At 40.3% G+C, this 20,528-nt stretch overlaps 3 protein-coding genes across 3 annotated transcripts in view; all 3 read left to right on the top strand.

Moving 5' to 3' along the window:
• The window catches only part of LOC119913226 (serine/threonine-protein kinase DCLK2-like), a 30,341-nt gene extending 23,420 nt beyond the window's left edge, over positions 1–6,921 (top strand). Inside the window, exon 16 of the mRNA XM_038732599.1 lies at positions 305–6,921. Within this exon, the coding sequence (XP_038588527.1) occupies positions 305–430 (126 nt within the window). The 3' untranslated portion in view covers positions 431–6,921. The remainder of the gene's footprint in view (positions 1–304) is intronic.
• A 4,709-nt stretch (positions 6,922–11,630) lies between these two features.
• On the top strand, positions 11,631–13,797 carry LOC119913228 (tripartite motif-containing protein 16-like). Its single transcript, XM_038732601.1, has one exon. It carries the CDS (start codon positions 11,676–11,678, stop codon positions 13,293–13,295), a length of 1,620 nt encoding a protein of 539 aa, XP_038588529.1. The 5' UTR covers positions 11,631–11,675; the 3' UTR covers positions 13,296–13,797.
• Positions 13,798–16,576: 2,779 nt separating this feature from the next.
• On the top strand, positions 16,577–19,292 carry LOC119913229 (tripartite motif-containing protein 16-like). The gene has a single exon (XM_038732603.1). It carries the CDS (start codon positions 16,647–16,649, stop codon positions 18,246–18,248), a length of 1,602 nt encoding a protein of 533 aa, XP_038588531.1. The 5' UTR covers positions 16,577–16,646; the 3' UTR covers positions 18,249–19,292.
• Positions 19,293–20,528: the final 1,236 nt, after the last annotated feature.

Below are 20,528 nucleotides of genomic sequence, written 5' to 3'. Positions count from 1 at the left end.
ACACACATACTGACCACAACGGAGGAACCGAGTTTTATCACTCTGGTTTTCAGGAAATCCCTTAAAGCAGAAGTAAGTATGTTCTGTGGTTACTCTTCATGAAAAGACATTTGTGCTTGAGCGTCTTTAGCCAATAACTCTTAAAATACAAGACTGATTGTTCCTTTTTGTAAACTTCCAACATTCAAACTCATAAAACAGTACAAAAATCTAAAAACAAGCACTTTAAATTATAAGTTAACAGCAATAAAGTAATCTGAGTACTCACTCTGTTAACTTGTTATTGATGTGTGTGGTTGTTTAGGATGAGGCTCCCGTGGACTCCAACACTGTGAGCAGCACTGAAGACCAGACCGGTGGAGACGCACTGGAACCAGAGCAGGAGTCCCCGACTCTGGAAACCAAACAAGTTCCCTCACCTCTGGTCTAAAACACATCCCCCTTAAATCGACTGGAAACCAAACAACACTGCTGGTTGACGTTTCCACGCCTCTGTTCCAGACTCATCACGGAAACCAGACAAGTTCCCTCAAATCTGGTCTAGAACTGTTTTTTTCCAATGAAAACTAATTGACATCTCAGTTTCTTCTTCTGGAAACCCAACCAGTTCCCTCATTTTTGGTCTAGAATGCACCCCCATTAATCTACTGAAAACTGAGCAAGTTCCCTCTATTCTGGAGTCCATCCTGTTTAATCTACTGAAAACCAAATGAGTTCCCTCATCCCTGCTCCAGGACCAGTCCCGTCTTACCTTCTGGAAACCAAACAAGTCCCACAACCTCTGGTCTAGAACATGTACTGTTTCAGGTAGTTGAAACCAGAAATGTTCCCTACAATCTGGTCTAGAACTTGTCCTGTTCCTTCACAGAAGACCAAACTAATTTCCTCATCTCCTCAGTCCAGAACACATTTAATTTCATGTACTGGTCTAGAATCTGTTCCCCTTTTTTCAACTGGACACAGAACAAATTTCCTCACGTGTGAACATGAACTTGTCCTGTTTATTCCACTTTCTTGATTTACTGGAAACCAAAAAAGTTCCCTTGCCTCCAGTCTCGAATGGTTTTGTTGCTTTCATTCGACACCAGATGAGTTTCCCTCTCCTTAGTCTTAAGGACGTTGTGTTTTATCTGGAAACTGAACAGGATTCCTCACCTTTAGGACACATCCCGTTTGCTTTGCTGGAAACAAATGAAGTTCTCCATTGTTATTTCCACTTTATCTCCTGGAAACTGTCCTCGCCTCTAGTCTAGACCACAATTTAATCTCCCATCCCTGCTGCTGTACTGGAAAGTATTTACATTCTCTTTGATGAGCGCCATTAAACGTCTATTAGATGTCCATTTTGCTCTATAAGAGAGGTCCCATTCTGTTTTGGCTTGACACTATTGAAGTCACCTCACATCTGCTTGAAGGACTCACACCATATCAACACTGGGAAACCACGAAGGTGCTATTGGATACATCCTGTTTAATCACCCAGTGTCTAACGGGACTGCACCCATTTCCTGAAAATGGCCCTTACCTCTGGTCTGAATGACACTTAAGAGACACTCAGAGGCTACTCAAACCACTTTCATAGGGATGTAAACAACCGATTCATTAACAAACGTTCCCTCTGGTTTAGGGATTGTTTTCCGCTTGGCGACCAGGATGTCTTCCACTTACTCTGGGGAACGTCCCATTTCTCCTGCCTTTTACCCTCCAGCTCTGTTTGCGCTGACCCGAAGGACGTTTCTCATTTCTTCTACTTGGCGCCCACCAATCCAAGGAGATATCTGAGTACTGTGCCTGTTTACGCTGCTGATTAATTCCTCTTAATGTCCCAAATCTCAGCCCTTTCTTCCTGAGGTTCTTCTCCCCAGACCACAGCACTGGTCATTGGCTGTAGAGATAGATAAGGCTCATTTTTTTTCGGTTTTTGCTAAAATATACCTTGGTTTTTAGAGAGGTGTAGGTTGGTTTAAAGGATTAGTTTGACATTTTGGGAAATATGCCTTCTTCCCAAGAGTTGGATGAGAAAATCTATACCATTTGCATGTCTGTACATAAATCATGGAGGTTAGCCTAGCTTAGGAACAGGGGAACATCTAGCCTGGCTGTGTCCAGAGTTCAAAAATCTGCCTACCAGCACCTCTAAAGCTGACAAATAATTATATTTCCTTTGTTTATCATATATACCCACAAAGGCAAACTGTGCTCCTCTTAGCCATGAAACAGTTCCACCTTGTAACTCCTCATAAAAAAGTGATTTTACAAAGATTTTGCGGACAGATTGAAGAAACAGGATACAGTATGTTAACAATAAGTCAGATTAAGAGGTGTTGGTAGGCATATTTTTTAACTTTTGAGCAAGGCTAGCTGTTTTCCCTGTTTCATTCAGTCCAGTCATTATGCTAAGCTAGGCTAATCACCTCCTGGCTCAGATCTTCTCAACTAACTCACACAAATGTCATTTTTATCCACTTGGATTTCAGTAGTATTATTTCAAAAACATTTAATCTTTAACTTATACTTAAAATTTTCTGAATAAATACAAAGTTGCCAGATAATTTAAAACAAAAACTACGCAAGAAAAAAACTCAAAACAATGAGCCTTAGACTCAGTGTCCTTCACTCCACTGAAGGACACTTCCTATCACCCACCTCCCGTCCTTCACCTATTTCCCAGACTTCGTACTGTAACTCAAATTAACTGAGTGACTTCCAAACCTCACAATTTCCAAAACCTTTTGAAGTTTCTACCTGCTGTATGACAGGTAAAGGGTTCCAGTTCAAACCCCGAGCTCCCTGCCTCTCCTCCCGCCTGCAGTTAACGGAGGATAAAATATTTTGTATATACTGTAAATATCACTCTGTCTGTTGGTGTCTGTCTGTGTGAGTCAGTTGTGAAGTAGGGAAACAGTAGCAGTTTGAAAATAAATAAATACTACAATGAAAAGAAACAATCTCACCATAGACATGATGTGTCAGCACCCTGAAAAAACCTTGTTTTTCCTCAAGAGCCACAATTTCTTCAACTATCAGAAAGTACTTCACCTGAGTAGTCCCATTTCATGACACTTTATACTTATTCTCCACATCTCAGAGGCTAATATTGTACTTTTTACTGGACAGCTTTAGTTATTTTACAATTTTACAAACAAATCCTGATAAACCGCCAAACGGTAGATAAAATTTAAAAGCTTAAATGATTAGTGGAGGAATCAATTAGTTGAGTAGTCATTTATAAAAAGAAATCAGTTTTGATCATTTAGTCTTTTAAGTAATGTTTTATGCAGAAATATCTTCTCAAATGTGAAAATTTGCTGCTTTTCCTTGTCTTAAATTACAGTACAGTAACCTGACATCTGAAGACGTCACTTTGAGCTCTGGAAAACTGTGACAGCGTTTTTACCTTAAATTTCACCAACCAAACAGTATATAGGTGGGTCAAGAAAATACCCAGCTGGTTAATCCATAATTAAATTAATTATTAGATAGATCGTGTTAGCTCCAGCTTAAACATTAATGCATGAGTAATAATATAGAATAGTATAAATAAATACATTATATCATTAAATATCTAAATATCTTACATTTTTCTGCAATGTGTACTTTTACTTTAAATACTTAGTTAAGTACATTCTCCTGATTAAACTTACATGGTTTTACTCGAGTAACAATGTCATTGCAAGGCTTTTAGTTGTAATAGAGTATTATTACACATGGTATTAGTACTTTAACTTACACGCACAGTATGTCATTTTTGCCTCTAGGGGTCTCTCACATCAGAACCATAGCAAAAGACATCATGAAGAAGCGTAGGATCAGGGAAGCCGTTGTCTTTACCACAATTGCCTTTATTGCAGTCTTCTCCCGGTCAGGATTCCTTCAGTGTTCATCGTTCAGGAGGTTTTTACCAAACTGAATCATGTGCAAAACAAACGGACATGGTGATTAAAACTGGTAAAAACACTGAATAAAGCAGCTTCACGTAAAAAAATTTAAATATTTTTAATGTTTAATGTTTTTAAATATTATTGGAAATATTCCGGATATTGTCAAAGTACACAACTTAACAAAATATATTTAGGCCTTGTCATTATTAGACATTTTACTGCTGAAACGTATCACAATACGTCTTTAAGTAAAGGGTCTGAATACTTCCTCCACCACTGAAAATATACTTTCAACAGTTATCTCCTCATTTAAATAGAAACAGGCAGGAAAAAAATGAGATTCAAGGTTTCTGAGGGATGCTGACGAACTGTAATGAAAGAGTTCTTACCTTGGAGTCGAGTTGCTGATAGATCTGGTAGCAAATATCGCCTGACGACACGGGACAGGATGGTGATCGATCTCTTTCCTTATATGCTCATGTGTCTCTGAGATGGGACATAGTTGGGTCATCTGTCAATTGCTCCATTCACACATCCATCATGTTGTCTGTTGATGTTACTAAGAATCACTGAGGATGAAGGAAGTGTGTGTGTTTGTGTGTGTGTGTGCGCGTGTAAATAAGTGTGTGATGGTATTTGATTTCCACAGTGTGAAGTTTTAACTTAAAATCATGTTGAAATGGACAAAGTATGAGGTTCACTGTGTGTGTGTGTGTGTGTGTGTGTGTCTGCATTAAGGGAAGGGGGTCACTTTTTTAAAAAACTTGAAAAGTGTCAGTCGTCATCTGGGTATATGCGTTGACCTGATACAGTGTTATGACCTTACCATGACCTTTGAACTTAGCACGACCTTTCCATGGCCTTGACCTTTGGCTGGAGCCACTGATTAAGAGTTTGTCGAGGAGGACAAGCTGTTGAAGCCATGTTGCAGACTTTGAGTGGACGACTGTGGGACATGTGGGTTCATAAAACAATCTACCAGGAATATTCGCTTGCAGGACTTTGCACGCGACTAAACACTGCAAGAGAACCTCTGCGTCTATGTGGCCATAAAGATACATTTTGCTCAGTAATATTTTTAACTAAGACGGTTCCCTGTTATTCGTCCACAGAACCCAACTTAATTTTTTAAGAATTCTGGCTTTAGACGTGTATTTGTGATTATGATCAGTGTCAACATTTTGAGGCAGCAGGCAATTTAAAGTACTTTTTAAGAGGCTGAATTGATAAACATTTGGTGATATCGTGACAAATACTACTAACACGGTCACATGTTTGCGTTATGGATATATTTACAATGTCTTGTTACACCTCTACAGTGTTGAACTCTGTCATCATGCTGAGAAGTTACCCACATTAGTCACACTAATGATTAAGTCCCTCACAGCTGAATTTCCATTTGTAACAAAAGTCAAACTCTTTTAATCAGCGGCTCGGCCTTCAAACCTCTATGCCTGCTATGAACCCAGTAGTCTTAATTATTTTCTCTTTGCTTTAAACCAAACCAAAAGGAGCCTTCTGTTGATATTGTTAGCTGTGCAGCTACACCTGGGTCAACAAGCAGCTGAAATCTTATCTGTTTGTATGATTTTTGTGTAACCTTAGATTCTCTGCCATCTGACACTAACGGTCAGTTTAATACAAACAGTACAAATGTGTTTTACACGTGAGAAGAGAAGGTAAAGAAAGGTTTCTCACTATCAGCAGTAATGTTAAAGGACCATATTGGTGCTTCAGCATTGTGTGAACTTAACATTACAGCAGACTATTGTCCATAAGGTTTTTTGACTGGCTTTGGACATTTATTGTGGTTTTTATTTTTTTGTTATGTGATTGCTGTGTGGAACTGCAGTTGCAAGAAACTGTTTCGTTCTTTTTGTTGCATGAAAAATTGACAGTTGGCCGCAAAAAAGCATTTTACAAACAAACCGTAGAGACAGAAAATCAGCTGAACCCAGCAGTAAACAACTGAATGAGTTTTCTTGAATGTAGCTTGCAAACGCATCAACATGTGACAGGAACTCATTCCACTGAAAGCAATTTTTGATTTCCTTCTCTTGTCAGCATTTGTTGTGCTGCTTTCACTTCCCATAATTCTCATTTACCATCTGACCATGTCTCTCTTTTATATTAACTCTTTATTATTTAATGTGTTCAGGAACAAACAGAAATCTACTGAAAAATACAGTTTAATTCCCTCAAACTGTGACTTCATTGGGACTTGAATGCAGCTTTAATTCACAGGCGGGTGGAGTTAAGTTAATATTTCAGAGACAATCCATCTGGTTCCACTGTTAAGTAACTGAGCGGATTTCAGAGTGATTTGACCCAGGGTGGCTGTATTTATTAGGCCCATACGTGTGTTTTTATCAAATGCAGTGTGTGTGTGTGTGTGTGTGTGTGTGATCATTTCACATCATATGTCATTTTAGACAGGAACTGATTTTTTTATTAAGTGCAGTAGACAAATTCAGATTTTGAACCAAACTGGGCTGGTTTTCCTAAAAGGAATCTCTGAGTCTGAGGTATGCTGTACTCACAAAAGGTATGCTACTTTATACTGTATACCTTTCTCAGTACAAAGATTCTCAAGTGTTTTAATTTTGAAGAAAATCTAATTTCTTGAATGACTAGACTGAACCCTTAAACCTTGAACCCGGTAGCTTAAAAAGGTGTTATTTATTTGCATCTCATTAGCTCAATGTTTTTCTTTCTGGAAAACGAAGCAAAGATGCACTTTCAGTGTTTTAAAATCTAAGTCAAAGCTCAGCTGTTTGAGAGTTTTTCCTCTGCTAGATACTTTTAGGAAAACTAGTCCTGGGTTGAAGTGGAAGGAGAGGTAAGAACTTTTGAGGGCATGTTGTAGACATGTCTTAAAGCTAACAATGATCTGTAATGTGATGTGTGTTGATATGAAACATGTATGTTTGTTGGGATCAGGGTGAAGGCATTCGGTGAAAAAGAAATACCCTGATTTGTATCAAGAAAAGATGAATTCTACTGTGAAATAAAACTGATGCAGAGGCATCATGTTACCCTGGTGTGTCTTGTTACAGTCCTGCTATGTTGACATATTGTGTTGACTCTACATGACCTTTAGAAAAAGGGATTTAAAAAACATCTTTAAACGTTATCTGTAACGGTAAAAAACTGGCAATTACATCAAAAGCAGTGCAGCCATACCCAAACACTGTTGGTACAAAAGGTAATACCAGTATTTAAGCCTTTTTAAATGTGAATTACAGAGTTTGAGAGTAACCTAGTAAATTTACTCAAAGACCATTTTGAGGTAATTCCTCCTATTCTTCCACCACAGATCTGATGACAATATAATGTACTCCTTACTTCACCACATTTATATGACGGCTGGAGTTAGTGGTTACGGTTAAAGATTCAGATTTTACATTTCAGATGAGATACAGTAGCCCCTTCTCAAAGTCAAGGATGCTTCCTTGGTAGGATGAGTCCTACAGAGACAAGGCAGAACTCCTTCCTAGCATTTAGAAAACACTGCTGTGCTCTTTAACTAACTCGCTTTCTAACTTGAAATGAAGGGCAAAAGAGAAAAGCAGCATTGGCGTCAGTCTGCTCGCAGGAGAAAGAGGATGTACTGCCTGCACATTTGCCAATGATGTGGGAAGGGAGGAAAAAATTAAAGTAGGTTTAACAGGTGTGCTAATAGGCTAACGTTGGCTCCCCACACAATTTCGCAAGTAAGACTCTTTATTCTCCCATGTCTATGAATTGAAAGATGTCCGTAATTAATTCATGAGCGTTTATCATGTTTGCAGTTGTCACACCACTTATCGGTGTGGATAAGTTAGATTAAGAGGTTAGCAAGTTAGCTAACATTTGCTTGCAGTTTGCTACATGCAGCCTGTGGTATCTCATGACCCGGTGGCGTCTAGCTTTTGTACTAATAAACTGTGATGTAGTAAGTCACTTTAAAAAAAAAAGGAAAGGTAGCGACTACAGGCTGTAATGCTTCACTTTGATGGAACACATTTTGGTGGACAAATAAGTTATAGTGGACAAAGACATTTAAATACATATTCTACATACATCACTTGCTGCGTTCAATCCAGGTTGCTTATAAAACTGCAGAGCTATAAGGAATACTGTAACTGTAATCTGTTTTTCATTTACAGAGCACAACCATTTAATGTGCAATGCAATTATTGACTGCTTAAATACTGTAAGTCAACAAACCCTGTTGACTCTCAAACCCAGTGTAAAGTTAACTAAATAAAACTGTTAGGCTACATGATCAACAATAAACCTGTAAAATCTTTCTAGCCAACGGTAATAATTTATGTGATGGCGGGATGTAAATGATTACGTTAATCGACTACCACAAGTTTGGCAAGTAGACAAACGCTCATTCATCTTTTCATAACGAACGGAAGCAGCTGCCGGGTTTTTGTTGTCCTTTCTCACGTGCTGTCTCGCGCAGCAGATGCTACGTGTTATGTACGCATGTGGGGGAGGGAATAACGGCAAGCTCATCAGAAGTTTCTTAAAAAATAAACATTGTTCTTGAGTCCCGCACCTCGAGTCCGAGTCGAGTTTGAAGTCTTTTGAGGACGAGTCTCCATTCGAGTATTAAGTCACTGTGTGTGCGACTTAAGTTGCACTTGAGTCCGAGTCTCTAATTCGAGTCCCCATCTGTGATGCCACGTTGCTGCTTTGCTCTCGTTCACCATTTTTAAAAGAAACCAGTGTTCTGTCATGTGCTATCCATTGAGATATGCTACTTAGCAGTTCTGTGCGTGCTCATGGGTTAGGAGGAGGGTTAGGGTTAGATAGCATTTTACGATAAGGCAGCATAAATCGTCAGAACAACAGCACAGCATTGTGCTGGGGTACGCTTTGGGCGATCTGAGGATACACAAAGGCACCTTTGAATTTTCTCAGAACGAAGGACTCAGCCCTTCGTAACTTTCAAAGGATCCTAGACATGAGAACAGTCCTTCGGTGGGATTCGATGATGTAGCATCCGTAAAATTCAGCCGTTGAAGGATCCTTTCTTGACTTTGAGATGCACCTAGTAAGACCACTACGTTTTGACAATATCATCTTACTGGAGATGCAAGGTTTCCACCCAGCAGAAGCGTTTTATTTACTATATGGCCAAAGGTATGTGGACAACACTGACAACATTTGGTCTGGGGATGTTTTTCATGGTTTAGGTACTTTAGTTCCAACAAAAGGAAATCTATATTTTAAAAATTGCGTGTTTCCAACTTTGTGTCAACAGTTTGGGGAAGACACTTTCCCTATTTCAACATGACAATGCCTCCGTGCACAAATCGAACTTAAACAAATGGTTTTCACAGTTTGGTGTGGAAGAACATGACAACGCAACATCGGTGCTGAACCTTACTGGTGCTGTTGTGGCTTAAAACCCATTTAATCCCATCGGTCACTAAAAAACCTTTTTGTTTATAAGGCTCTGAAAATGTTTCTGAATGATGTATCAATGCATTTCAAGCAAATATTGAAATAAAGGGTGTAAATGAAATATGTGCAGTGTCACATGTTTATTGTAAACTGTCACATGACGACAGCTGTTTACTTCGTGGTTGCACCATGAGAAATGGATGGCTGCATCAAACCTCCCAAACAAAAGGTTAGTAAAGTATGTTAACATAAAGATAGGACGGAGAGTTTTGGTACACATCATCTTTAAGGGGTCTAGTATTAGTATATGCATTTACTCAACTTTCTTCAGTGTGGTCATAAAATGGGTAAACCTTTATGACGGCAACAATAGTGACCGGTGGGATAACACAATGCATCTAGTTATACACATTTACAGTTCTTGTACCAATCTGTTTTTCTCTTTTAGTTTCATTTTGTGTTCTGGGTATGTTGGATCTGGGTGACCACCCAGACAAGGTGTGCACCGTGATATAAAAAAAAATTAAATGCCTCTCTCACCCCTCATGAGATGGTATGTGTCATCTGCCGCTCGACACGATGTCTGGTTGGTTAGCCATCCTCAGTTTGTCAGTCTGGTTCTTGAAGTCCCACAGGATCTTAGCTCGGTCATTCTTAACCACCTTACCAGCCCATACTCCTGCCAGATGTTCCTGTACACTATGCCAGCTACCTGATTATGGCGTTCCATGTACACTGTTCCTGTCTGCATCTTACACCCTGCTGTTATGTTCTCAGGGGCATCCATACACAGTCTGCACTTGGGTTCCTGCCTGGTGTGGTAGACCCAGGCCTCTATTGGTATTTGGGGTGAAACCCTGCATGCATTGTAAGGAGCGTCCTTGTCTTAACATCAGTGGCCTGTATTTCTTCCTTTGGCCAGTTTATTATACCAGCGGGGTATCTGATGACTGTGTTGATGGCTTGGATCTTGTTCTTCCCATTCTGCTGACTTTTCAGGACCTGACTCTCTGTAGGTATTTGGCTGTGGCAGACTTTCTTGTTGCCTCCTCATGGTTTCCATTTGCCTGGGGGATCCCAAGGTATTTGTGCTGTCCTGAACATCTGCAATGTTGTCTTCTGGTAGTTCAACCCCCTCGGTTCTTATCATTTTCCCTCTTCTTGATACCGTCTGACAACACCTGTCCAGTCTGAATGACATTCATTCATTGCTGTAGATCCTGGTAGTGTGGATCAGTGAGTCGTATCTTGCTCATTCCTGGCATACAGCTTGATGTCATCCATGTAGAGGAGGTGACTGATGGTTGTTCCACTTCGGAACTGGTATCTGTAACTACCCTTTGTGATTACCTGGTTGAGGTGGTTCAGGCCTATGCAGAACAGCAGCAGTGATAGTGCATCACACCTTTGGATGCCGCACTTGATAGTGACTTGTGCCATTGACTATGAGTTTGCTCCTAGAGCCCCATTGAGTTCTTATACATTTCCAAGCATTCCAGTATCAGCCACTAGTTGAATGCATATTCTACACAAACAACTGTTTACAATGAATATTGCACTAAAGTACAAGTTCAAATGTTACAATAAAGTTACAATATAATATATGCAATACATGTTGCACTAAAGTTACAATGCTGAAATACGTTGTTTTTTTTGTCTTTGCTCTCAGAATGGTCAGTGTTGTATAAGGGATTTTGATATTTAAGTTAGTTACGCTACAATGAGATTTTGAGCATTTTAGTGTCAATGCTGGGGACTACCATTCGACAGTTTTAAATGTCTTAATAACTGGTCTGGGATACATAGAAATTTTGGTGACTGCACTGGAGAAATTAGTTGATTCAGGATACAACGCATGATCCCTCCGGTTACAATTGTGACCAACCATAGTACACACTTTTTCACCTACTTTTCCATGTAAATTTGAGTGATTGATTATTTCAAATGGTTACTAATGACACATGATTTTGATATTTTTATACCTGGGAAAAATGTAGGATTAAATGGAGCAGATCCCAGATGATAACAATTATTTTACAATGTACTTTAATGGAGCCATATTACCAAGCTCAGTATTAAAGGTTTAAAGGAGTGCATAACACACTGCCAAAGTTCAAACTGGCTGTAAATGTATAAATAAATGATGCCAAAGGCCGTTAACCCCTACCTTTTTTTTCAAGCACAGAGTCCAATTATCACTGTAAATTTCCAGGTTGCCGCCCCTTTCCCAGATCTGCCGATTCACGGATTGGTGTATTCAAAATGCTGCAAAGTGCAACAGCTGACAAGCCAAATCACTGCAAATCAGTATCAAGATTTTCCTCTTGAATGACTCTTGTATTTGCTGTGAGGAAAGTGAAACTCGTCAGACATTCCCTGTTACAGAGCGGTGAAATGGCGCAGCAAGGAAATCAGGCAAAGTTCTGCTGTTCGATCTGTCTGGATCTGCTGAAGGATCCGGTGACTATTCCCTGTGGACACAACTACTGCATGAGCTGCATTAAAAGCTTCTGGGATGAGGAAGATCATAAGAAAATCCACAGCTGCCCTCAGTGCCGCCAGACGTTCAAACCGAGGCCTGTCCTGGTGAAAAACACCTTGTTGGCAGAGTTAGTGGAGGAACTGAAGAAGACTGGACCCCAAGATGCTCCAGCTGATCACTGCTATGCTGGACCTGGAGATGTGGCCTGTGATGTCTGCACTGGGAGGAAGCTGAAAGCCCTCACATCCTGTCTGGTTTGTCTGGCTTCTTACTGTGAGCAGCACCTTCAGCCTCACTATGAATCTCCCACTTTTAAAAAACACAAACTCGTCGAGGCTTCTGTTAAACTTCAGGACACCATCTGCTCTCATCATGACGAGGTGATGAAGATCTTCTGCCGCACTGATCAGCAGTGTATCTGTTATCTCTGCTCAATGGAAGAACACAGAGGCCACGACATGATCTCTGCTGCAGCAGAAAGGACAGAGAAGCAGAAGGAGCTCAGGAAAAGACGGCAAAAACTTCAGCGGAGAATCCAGCACCGAGAGAAAGACGTGAAGGAGCTTCAGCAGGAGGTGGAGACGATCGATCGCTCCGCTGATAAAGCAGTGGAGGACAATGAGAAGATTTTTACTGAGTTGATCCGTGTGATCGAGAAAAGAAGCTCTGATGTGAAGCAGCAGATCAGATCCCTGCAGGAAACTGAAGCGAGTCGGGCCAAAGAGCTTCAGGAGGAGCTGAAGGAGGAGATCTCTGAGCTGAAGAGGAAAGACGCTGAGCTGGAGCAGCTGGAGCACACAGAGGACCACACCCAGTTTCTCCACAGTTACCCCTCACTGTCACAACTTACTGAGTCTACAGACTCACCGAGACCAAAAACCAACCGTCTGCGGTACTTTGAGGATGTGATGGCAGCTGTGACGGCAGCCAGAGATAAAATACAGGCCTTTTTGACTGAGACATGGTTTTTAGTGGAGACCACAACCAGAGCTGACTTATTAAAATATGCATGTCACATCACGCTGGATCCAAACACAGCACACAAATATCTGGTTTTATCAGAGGGGAACAGAAAAATTAAATTTGATGTAAATAATTTAGCATATTCTCAACATCCAGACAGATTCATTCACATATCTCAGGTCTTGAGTAAAGATGGACTGACTGGACGGTGTTACTGGGAGGTGGAGATGAGCAGGAATACTGCAGTAGCAGTCGCTTATAAGAGTATTGGCAGATCAGGGGACTTCAATGCACATGTATTTGGATACAATGAGAAGTCTTGGGTATTAAATTGTGGCAGTATCTATAAATTCATACATGACAACCTTTCAACTGGCATCTCAGGTCCTAAATCCTCCAGAATAGGCGTGTACCTGGATCACAGTGCAGGTCTTCTGTCTTTCTACAGCGTCACTGAAACCATGACTCTCCTCCACAGAGTCCAGACCACATTCACTCAGCCGCTCTATGCTGGACTGTTTCTTGGTGGTTTTAATGGAGACACTGCTGAGTTGTGTAAACTCAAGTAGTGATTAAAGAGGCTGATCAGAGGTTAGCATCAAAGACATGTACTGTAACTTCTGTGGGACATAATTGCAGACATAGTTCACTAGTGGGCAAAGTTTAGCTTTACAGGGACAGTTTAAGTGATTTGACGCTAGTGGCTGTTTCTATTTCAAATCATGACTCATATATACATCAAATTAGGATTTTTAACCAAAATGTGAGTTTTTTCTAAAAGGAATCTCTGACATTGTTTTATGTTCAGTTCAGTCAGCTCAGAAATTAAGTTTTTAGGTTGAGGATTCATGCTGAATCATTTTATAACAGATATATAAACCTTTTTAGTACAAAGATTCTAAAATGTTTTCATTTAGAAGACAGTTTCTCTGGAAAGACCAAACTGAACCTTGAACCTGGTAGCTAAAAAGGATTTTGACATTAGCTGTGTGAAAAAGTGGTATTTCTTATACAGCTCAAAAGCTCGACATTTCTCTAAGTTCTACTTGGAAAATAAAGTAAAGATGACCTTTGAGAATTTATAAATCTAAATTAAAACTCAGCTGTTTGACCTTTTGTGGACAATAAAGTCTTAAAGCAAACAATGGTCTGTCATTGAGTTTCCCCATCTGGGATTAATGTAGTTTGCTAATCTAATCTAATGTGACGTGTGTTGAAATGAAACAGGGTGTAGGCATCCGGCACAAAGAAAAACACTGATTTGTATCGAGAAAAGATGAATTATACTGTGAAATAAAACTGATGCAGAGGCATGATGTTACCCTGCTGTGTCTGAGTTACTGTCTTCTTCCTCCCATGATGATCAAGTTTACCTACATGATAGGTTATTCAATGTTTAGTTTATTATATTACGTTAAACATTCAGAACAGGATTGACTATCGCGGTCAGAGTGTGATTCTGACATTTACAGCAGAAGAAGCACAGAACAGTGCACAGAAACTACTGGGTCAACGTTGAGATGATGAAAGCTTTTCCTCTGTGAGTTACAGAGAAAAGTAATGTTCGGTACTGTGGAAAGGTTTCAGGCAGGTGTGTTAAAAAAGTAAGGAAGCTTTCAATAATAGACATGTTGATAGATTTTATTTATCAATTAATAAAATGCAAAGTGAGTGAGCAGAAGAAAAATGTAAAACAAATCAATATTTGGTGTGACTAACCTTTGCCTTCAAAACAGCATCAGTTCTTCTCGGTACTCTTGCACATAGTTTTTGAAGGAACTCTGCAAGTATGTTGGGCAAATTTTTGGGAAACTACCCACAGTTCTTCAGAGGATTTAGGCAGCCTCAGTTGTTGCTCTCATTTTATGTAATCCCAGACAGACTATGATGTTGAGATCTGGGCTCTGTGGGGGCCATACCATCACTCCCAGGACTCCTTGTTCTTCATCGCACTGAAGATTGTCCTCAATGACTTTCGCTGTATGTTTGGCATCGTTGTCATGCTGCAGAATAAATTTGGGGCTTATCAGGTGCCTGCCTGATGGTACTACGTGATCGATAAGTATCTGCCCGTCCTTCTCAGCATTGAGGAGACCATTCATTCTGATCCAATCTCAAACTCCGTGTGCAGAAATGCAGCCCCAAACTTGCAAGGAACCTTCTCGATGCTTCACTGTTCCCTGCAGACACTCATTCTTGTACCGCTCTCCTTCGGTGAACAAACTGCCTTCTTCTGCAGCTAAATATTTCAAATTCTGTCTCATCAGTACGGAGGACCTGCTGCCATTTTTCTGTACCCAAGGTCCCGTTTTTCTATGCATAGTTGAGTTGGTCGGTCTTGTTTCCATGATGGAGGTTTGGCCTTTTGGCCACAAGTCTTCCATGAAGTCCGATCCTGACCAGACTTCTCCAGACAGTGAGGTGGAGACAGTGCAGGGGATAGGACAAATGCCTTTGGTGTGAGCGACGCGGGTTCAATTCCCCACTGTGACACATCCACCAATGTGTCCCTGAGCAAGACACTTAACCCCTACTTGCTTCAGAGGCGTGCAACCTGACACATATCAACTTATAATTGCTATATATATATAGGAATTATAAGTCGATTTGGAAAAAAGTGTCAGCTAAATGAAATGAATACTGTAGATGGTGTACCAGGGTCCTACTGTTTTCTGCAGCTCTGAGCTGATGGCACTGCTGGACATCTTCCGATCCTGAGGAGCGAAGTAAACATGATGAGTCTTTCATCTGCTTGCAGATAAGTTTCTATAGCCGACCACTGAATCTACAATCCTCAACGTTGCCCGTTTCTTTGTGCTTCCACAAAAGAGCTTGGACAGCAAATCTGGAAACTCATGTCTGCCTTGAAATTTCTGCCTTGGAGAGACCTTGCTGATGCAGTATAACTACCTTGTGTCTTGTGGCTGTGCTCAGTCTTGCCGTGGTGAATGACTTTTGACAAACTGTTTTCAGCAAGCAGAGTTTGGCTGGTCCTCACCCAGTTGTATTCCTCCAACACAGCTGTTTCTGTTTCAGTTAATGATTGCGTTTCAACCTATTTCATTTATTATCATTAGCACCTGTTTTGCATAATTGTTTAATCAAACACTATGCTATTTTGAGGGCAAAGTGCTCACACCAACTATTGATATGATAAATTCTTTCTTGTGGTCATTCACTTTGTATTTTCTTAATTATTTAATATAATCTTTTTAAATGTTTTTATTTTATGTTTAAAGCCTTCTTTCTTTACAACATTTTCCCCCACAACTGGCTAAACTTTTGCACAGAACTGCAGACTACATTTACTCAAATGTCATTTGTAAGTTCTGGTACTTCCAAATTATCCAGTACATTTAACTGAGCGAGAGTAACTGGTTACTCTGCAGATTCATATTTTCCCCTCTACATTAGAGAGCGCTCATTACGTATCGGAAATATCATCTTCATTTAATTTTCTTCTTCCTCTCCTATTTTTCTTTTGTCTGTTTTCCTTGGTGAATGTGTTTCCATTTCTTGCTTCTTTTATTTTTCCTTATTTCTTTACTGTTCAACTGTTCAGAAAGCAAAACCTCTAAAAGAGACTGAGGTGGATGTTTTACTTCTAAAAGCAGAGCCCAGGACCAAGCACAAGTAAAGGAAGGCTATAAATGCAGTCAGGGCTGTAACTGATGACTGGTGATAACAGAGTCCAACTCTGGCTGTATATTTCCTGGTTCCCGCCCCTTTCCCAGATATGCCTGTTCAGAGATGGGTGTGACCAACATGCTGTAAACTACTGTATACTGCAAGAGACACAAGTCACATGACTAAAGATCAGCAAATGTGAAAGTAAAGAAGGTTTGGCTTCCTGCGTGACTCTTGTATTTGCTGTGAGGAAAGTGAAACTCTTCAGACATTCCCTGTTACAGAGCGGTGAAATGCCGCAGCAAGGAAATCAGGCAAAGTTCTGCTGTCCAATCTGTCTGGATCTGCTGAAGGATCCGGTGACTATTCCCTGTGGACACAACTACTGCATGAGCTGCATTAAAAGCTTCTGGGATGAGGAAGATCATAAGAAAAGCCACAGCTGCCCTCAGTGCCGCCAGACGTTCAAACCGAGGCCTGTCCTGGTGAAAAACACCTTGTTGGCAGAGTTAGTGGAGGAACTGAAGAAGACTGGACCCCAAGATGCTCCAGCTGATCACTGCTATGCTGGTCCTGGAGATGTGGCCTGTGATGTCTGCACTGGGAGGAAGCTGAAAGCCCTCACGTCCTGTCTGGTTTGTCTGGCTTCTTACTGTGAGCAGCACCTTCAGCCTCACTATGAATCTCCCACTTTTAAAAAACACAAACTCGTCGAGGCTTCTGTTAAACTTCAGGACACCATCTGCTCTCATCATGACGAGGTGATGAAGATCTTCTGCCGCACTGATCAGCAGTGTATCTGTTATCTCTGCTCAATGGAAGAACACAGAGGCCACGACATGATCTCTGCTGCAGCAGAAAGGACAGAGAAGCAGGAGGAGCTCAGGAAAAGACGGCAAAAACTTCAGCGAAGAATCCAGCACCGAGAGAAAGACGTGAAGGAGCTTCAGCAGGAGGTGGAGACGATCGATCGCTCCGCTGATAAAGCAGTGGAGGACAATCAGAAGATTTTTACTGAGTTGATCCGTGTGATCGAGAAAAGAAGCTCTGATGTGAAGCAGCAGATCAGATCCCTGCAGGAAACTGAAGCGAGTCGGGCCAAAGAGCTTCAGGAGGAGCTTCAGGAGGAGATCTCTGAGCTGAAGAGGAAAGACGCTGAGCTGGAGCAGCTGGAGCACACAGAGGACCACACCCAGTTTCTCCACAGTTACCCCTCACTGTCACAACTTACTGAGTCTACAGACTCACCGAGACCAAAAACCAACCGTCTGCGGTACTTTGAGGATGTGATGGCAGCTGTGACGGCAGCCAGAGATAAAATACAGGCCTTCCTTGCAGAGCCCATGTTTAGAGTTCATTTCTTACAATATGCATGTCACATCACGCTGGATCCAAACACAGCAAACGGATTTCTGGTTTTATCAGAGGGGAACAGAAAAATAAAATTTGATGTAAATAATTCAGCATATTCTCAACATCCAGACAGATTCATTAACATATCTCAGGTCTTGAGTAAAGATGGACTGACTGGACGGTGTTACTGGGAGGTGGAGATGAGCAGGAATGCTGCAGTAGCAGTCGCTTATAAGAGTATTGGCAGATCAGGGGACTTCAATGCACATGTATTTGGATACAATGAGAAGTCTTGGGTATTAAATTGTGGCAGTAGTTATAGCTTCAGCCACAACAACCTTTCAACTGGCATCTCAGGTCCTAAATCCTCCAGAATAGGCGTGTACCTGGATCACAGTGCAGGTCTTCTGTCTTTCTACAGCGTCACTGAAACCATGACTCTCCTCCACAGAGTCCAGACCACATTCACTCAGCCGCTCTATGCTGGACTGTTTCTTGGTGGTTTTAATGGAGACACTGCTGAGTTGTGTAAACTCAAGTAGTGATTAAAGAGGCTGATCAGAGGTTAGCATCAAAGACATGTACTGTAACTTCTGTGGGACATTAATGTAGACGTAGTTCACTAGTGGGCACATTAACAGCTTTACAGGGACAGTTTAAGTGATTTGACCGTTGTGATTATTGGGTTTTTATCTAATACATAATGTGTATAAATGCGTTTCAAATTATGTCTCATCTGACAGGAAGTCGAGCGTAACTCTTAGTTCACTCAGTCTTTGAATTAACAAGTTATTGTTTTAAGGCACTGCTCTGTTGGTAGACAGACATAATAGAGAGGCAATGAGAAAAGTTTGATTATTGATTGATTAATATTTAGAAGTTTAGTTTAAAAGAACATTTTATCTGTTATTGTATACATTTGATATGCACTGCAACTAAAGGATGTTTTCTGAAAATGCAACACTCTCCCAAAGCTTAATTATGATGAATTTGTGAAATGTAACACATTTGTGTCTGTGATTTTCTAAATTCATAGAGACTATGTGTCTCATTCTTTTAATCTTCAACTTATAATATAAGTTGCAGAAATGCTCAATGATTGCAGCATTTCACAACAGACCACAAAATATTGAAGCATGAAAAAATATAAATCAAATACTAAGAAATACCAATTTTAGCAGTCACCAATCTTCAACTGTCTATTAATGTTATTAAGTATTTTTTGATTAAACATTGTCACCTGAACATCAAACTGTAGCTTATAGCTAATTATTTCTTACAGAGAATCACAGGTCCATAAAGTGGAAAGTAGTATCTTGGTAACTAACTCCACTAATCAAATGATTCTCCTGATGGTTATTTTATACAGACAGATTGGAGACGGAGTCTAACGTATGTAGGAGGAGGAACCTGAGAGTTCAGGCTCAGGGTAAAAATATTGTCCTTACATCACTCTGCTGCTCAGGAAGCTTTTTGTGGGAGCTCCTGTTAACAGGAGGAGTCAATAAAAGATAACGCTCCTAAAACTTCTGAGGAAATGGAGCAACAATTAATCTGAAAAGAAAGAAGAAAATTAAACTGTTGTTGTCTGAAAGTTTTATTTGTATTAAAAAGTTGGAATGTTTGATTATACACAAAATATCTCTTACAAAGCAGTTCATGAATCTCTTTCCTCGTGTGTCTTTCTCCCTCACACACACACAAAGTAGTGTTACAGTCATTACGTGTCCACAAATAGTCCAATTAAAGATGCACCATGTGAAATTTTCTCTTTGACGAGTTGCCACCAAATTAGTCGTGATGACGCCTGCAAACGATCCATTGTGTCTTCAAATTAGAAATGAAAAATCCACCTTGCTCCAACCTTGGATGCTACGACTCACAACAACAGAAATATTGACGCTGAAAAACGTTTTTCCAACGACATAAAAATACTGACCGTTACCTAAACTGTTCTCTCTTTACTCCACCTGCGTGATTGTCTAGTGAGAATCATTTTAACTGCTGGCTGAATGCAGCGTCTGCAAACTGCAGAAAATAGTGAACGTTTACTCCCATCAACATTTTCTGTCACTAATAGTTTATTAAATATATAGTGCGAACATTTCCCCTAACTTCATTCATGACTGTCAAATTGTTGCTTCATTTGTTACTTTTTACAGCAGATTAAAGCTCAAACGATTAATCCATTAGTTGTCAGCTATTAAATGTATTGTCCACTATTTTGAAAATATATCAATTAGATTTTTAATGGAAAACATTTTTGGATCCCAGCAAGTGTGAATATTTTTTGTTTTCTTCCCTCCTCTAAAGCTGATGATACACGGGGAAACTTTTTGAGCAATGTTGCTGAACAATCTTGCTAGTGGCAAGTCCGACTATGTTTTGAACGCAGAGCGGCGGTGCGGGCAGGGTGGTGGAGTGGCAGGAGTAGTAATCGTTACTCATTACCATTGACAGCAACATTGCCCAGTACCATTGCTCTAAAAGTTGCTCCGTGTATCATCACCTTAAGACAGTGAACTGAATCTCTGGGTTGTGGACAAAACAAGATGGTTGAGGACGTCGTCTTGGGTTTTGGGATGATGATATTGACCAAACAACTGTCAATCAATCGAGAAAATCATTGACAATCACAATAATGGTATTGCTGGCATTTTGAGTTGACATCTAATTACATTTTATCGACTCTGACAGTTGTGTAATGGCTGTGAGCAACATAAACACCATTCGTAAAATAAACTAGCAGTGAACAGGAAAGGTTACTGTAGAGAATGCTTCTGTTTCAGCTATTTAAAGAAGAACAGACTTTTGTACCCGTT

This window comes from Micropterus salmoides, unplaced genomic scaffold (genome assembly GCF_014851395.1).
Source record: "Micropterus salmoides isolate LMB-PRFRI ecotype aquatic unplaced genomic scaffold, ASM1485139v1 Ms_hic_scaffold_2, whole genome shotgun sequence".
NCBI lineage: Eukaryota > Metazoa > Chordata > Actinopteri > Centrarchiformes > Centrarchidae > Micropterus > Micropterus salmoides.
This window is presented reverse-complemented; position numbering and strand designations above follow the sequence as displayed.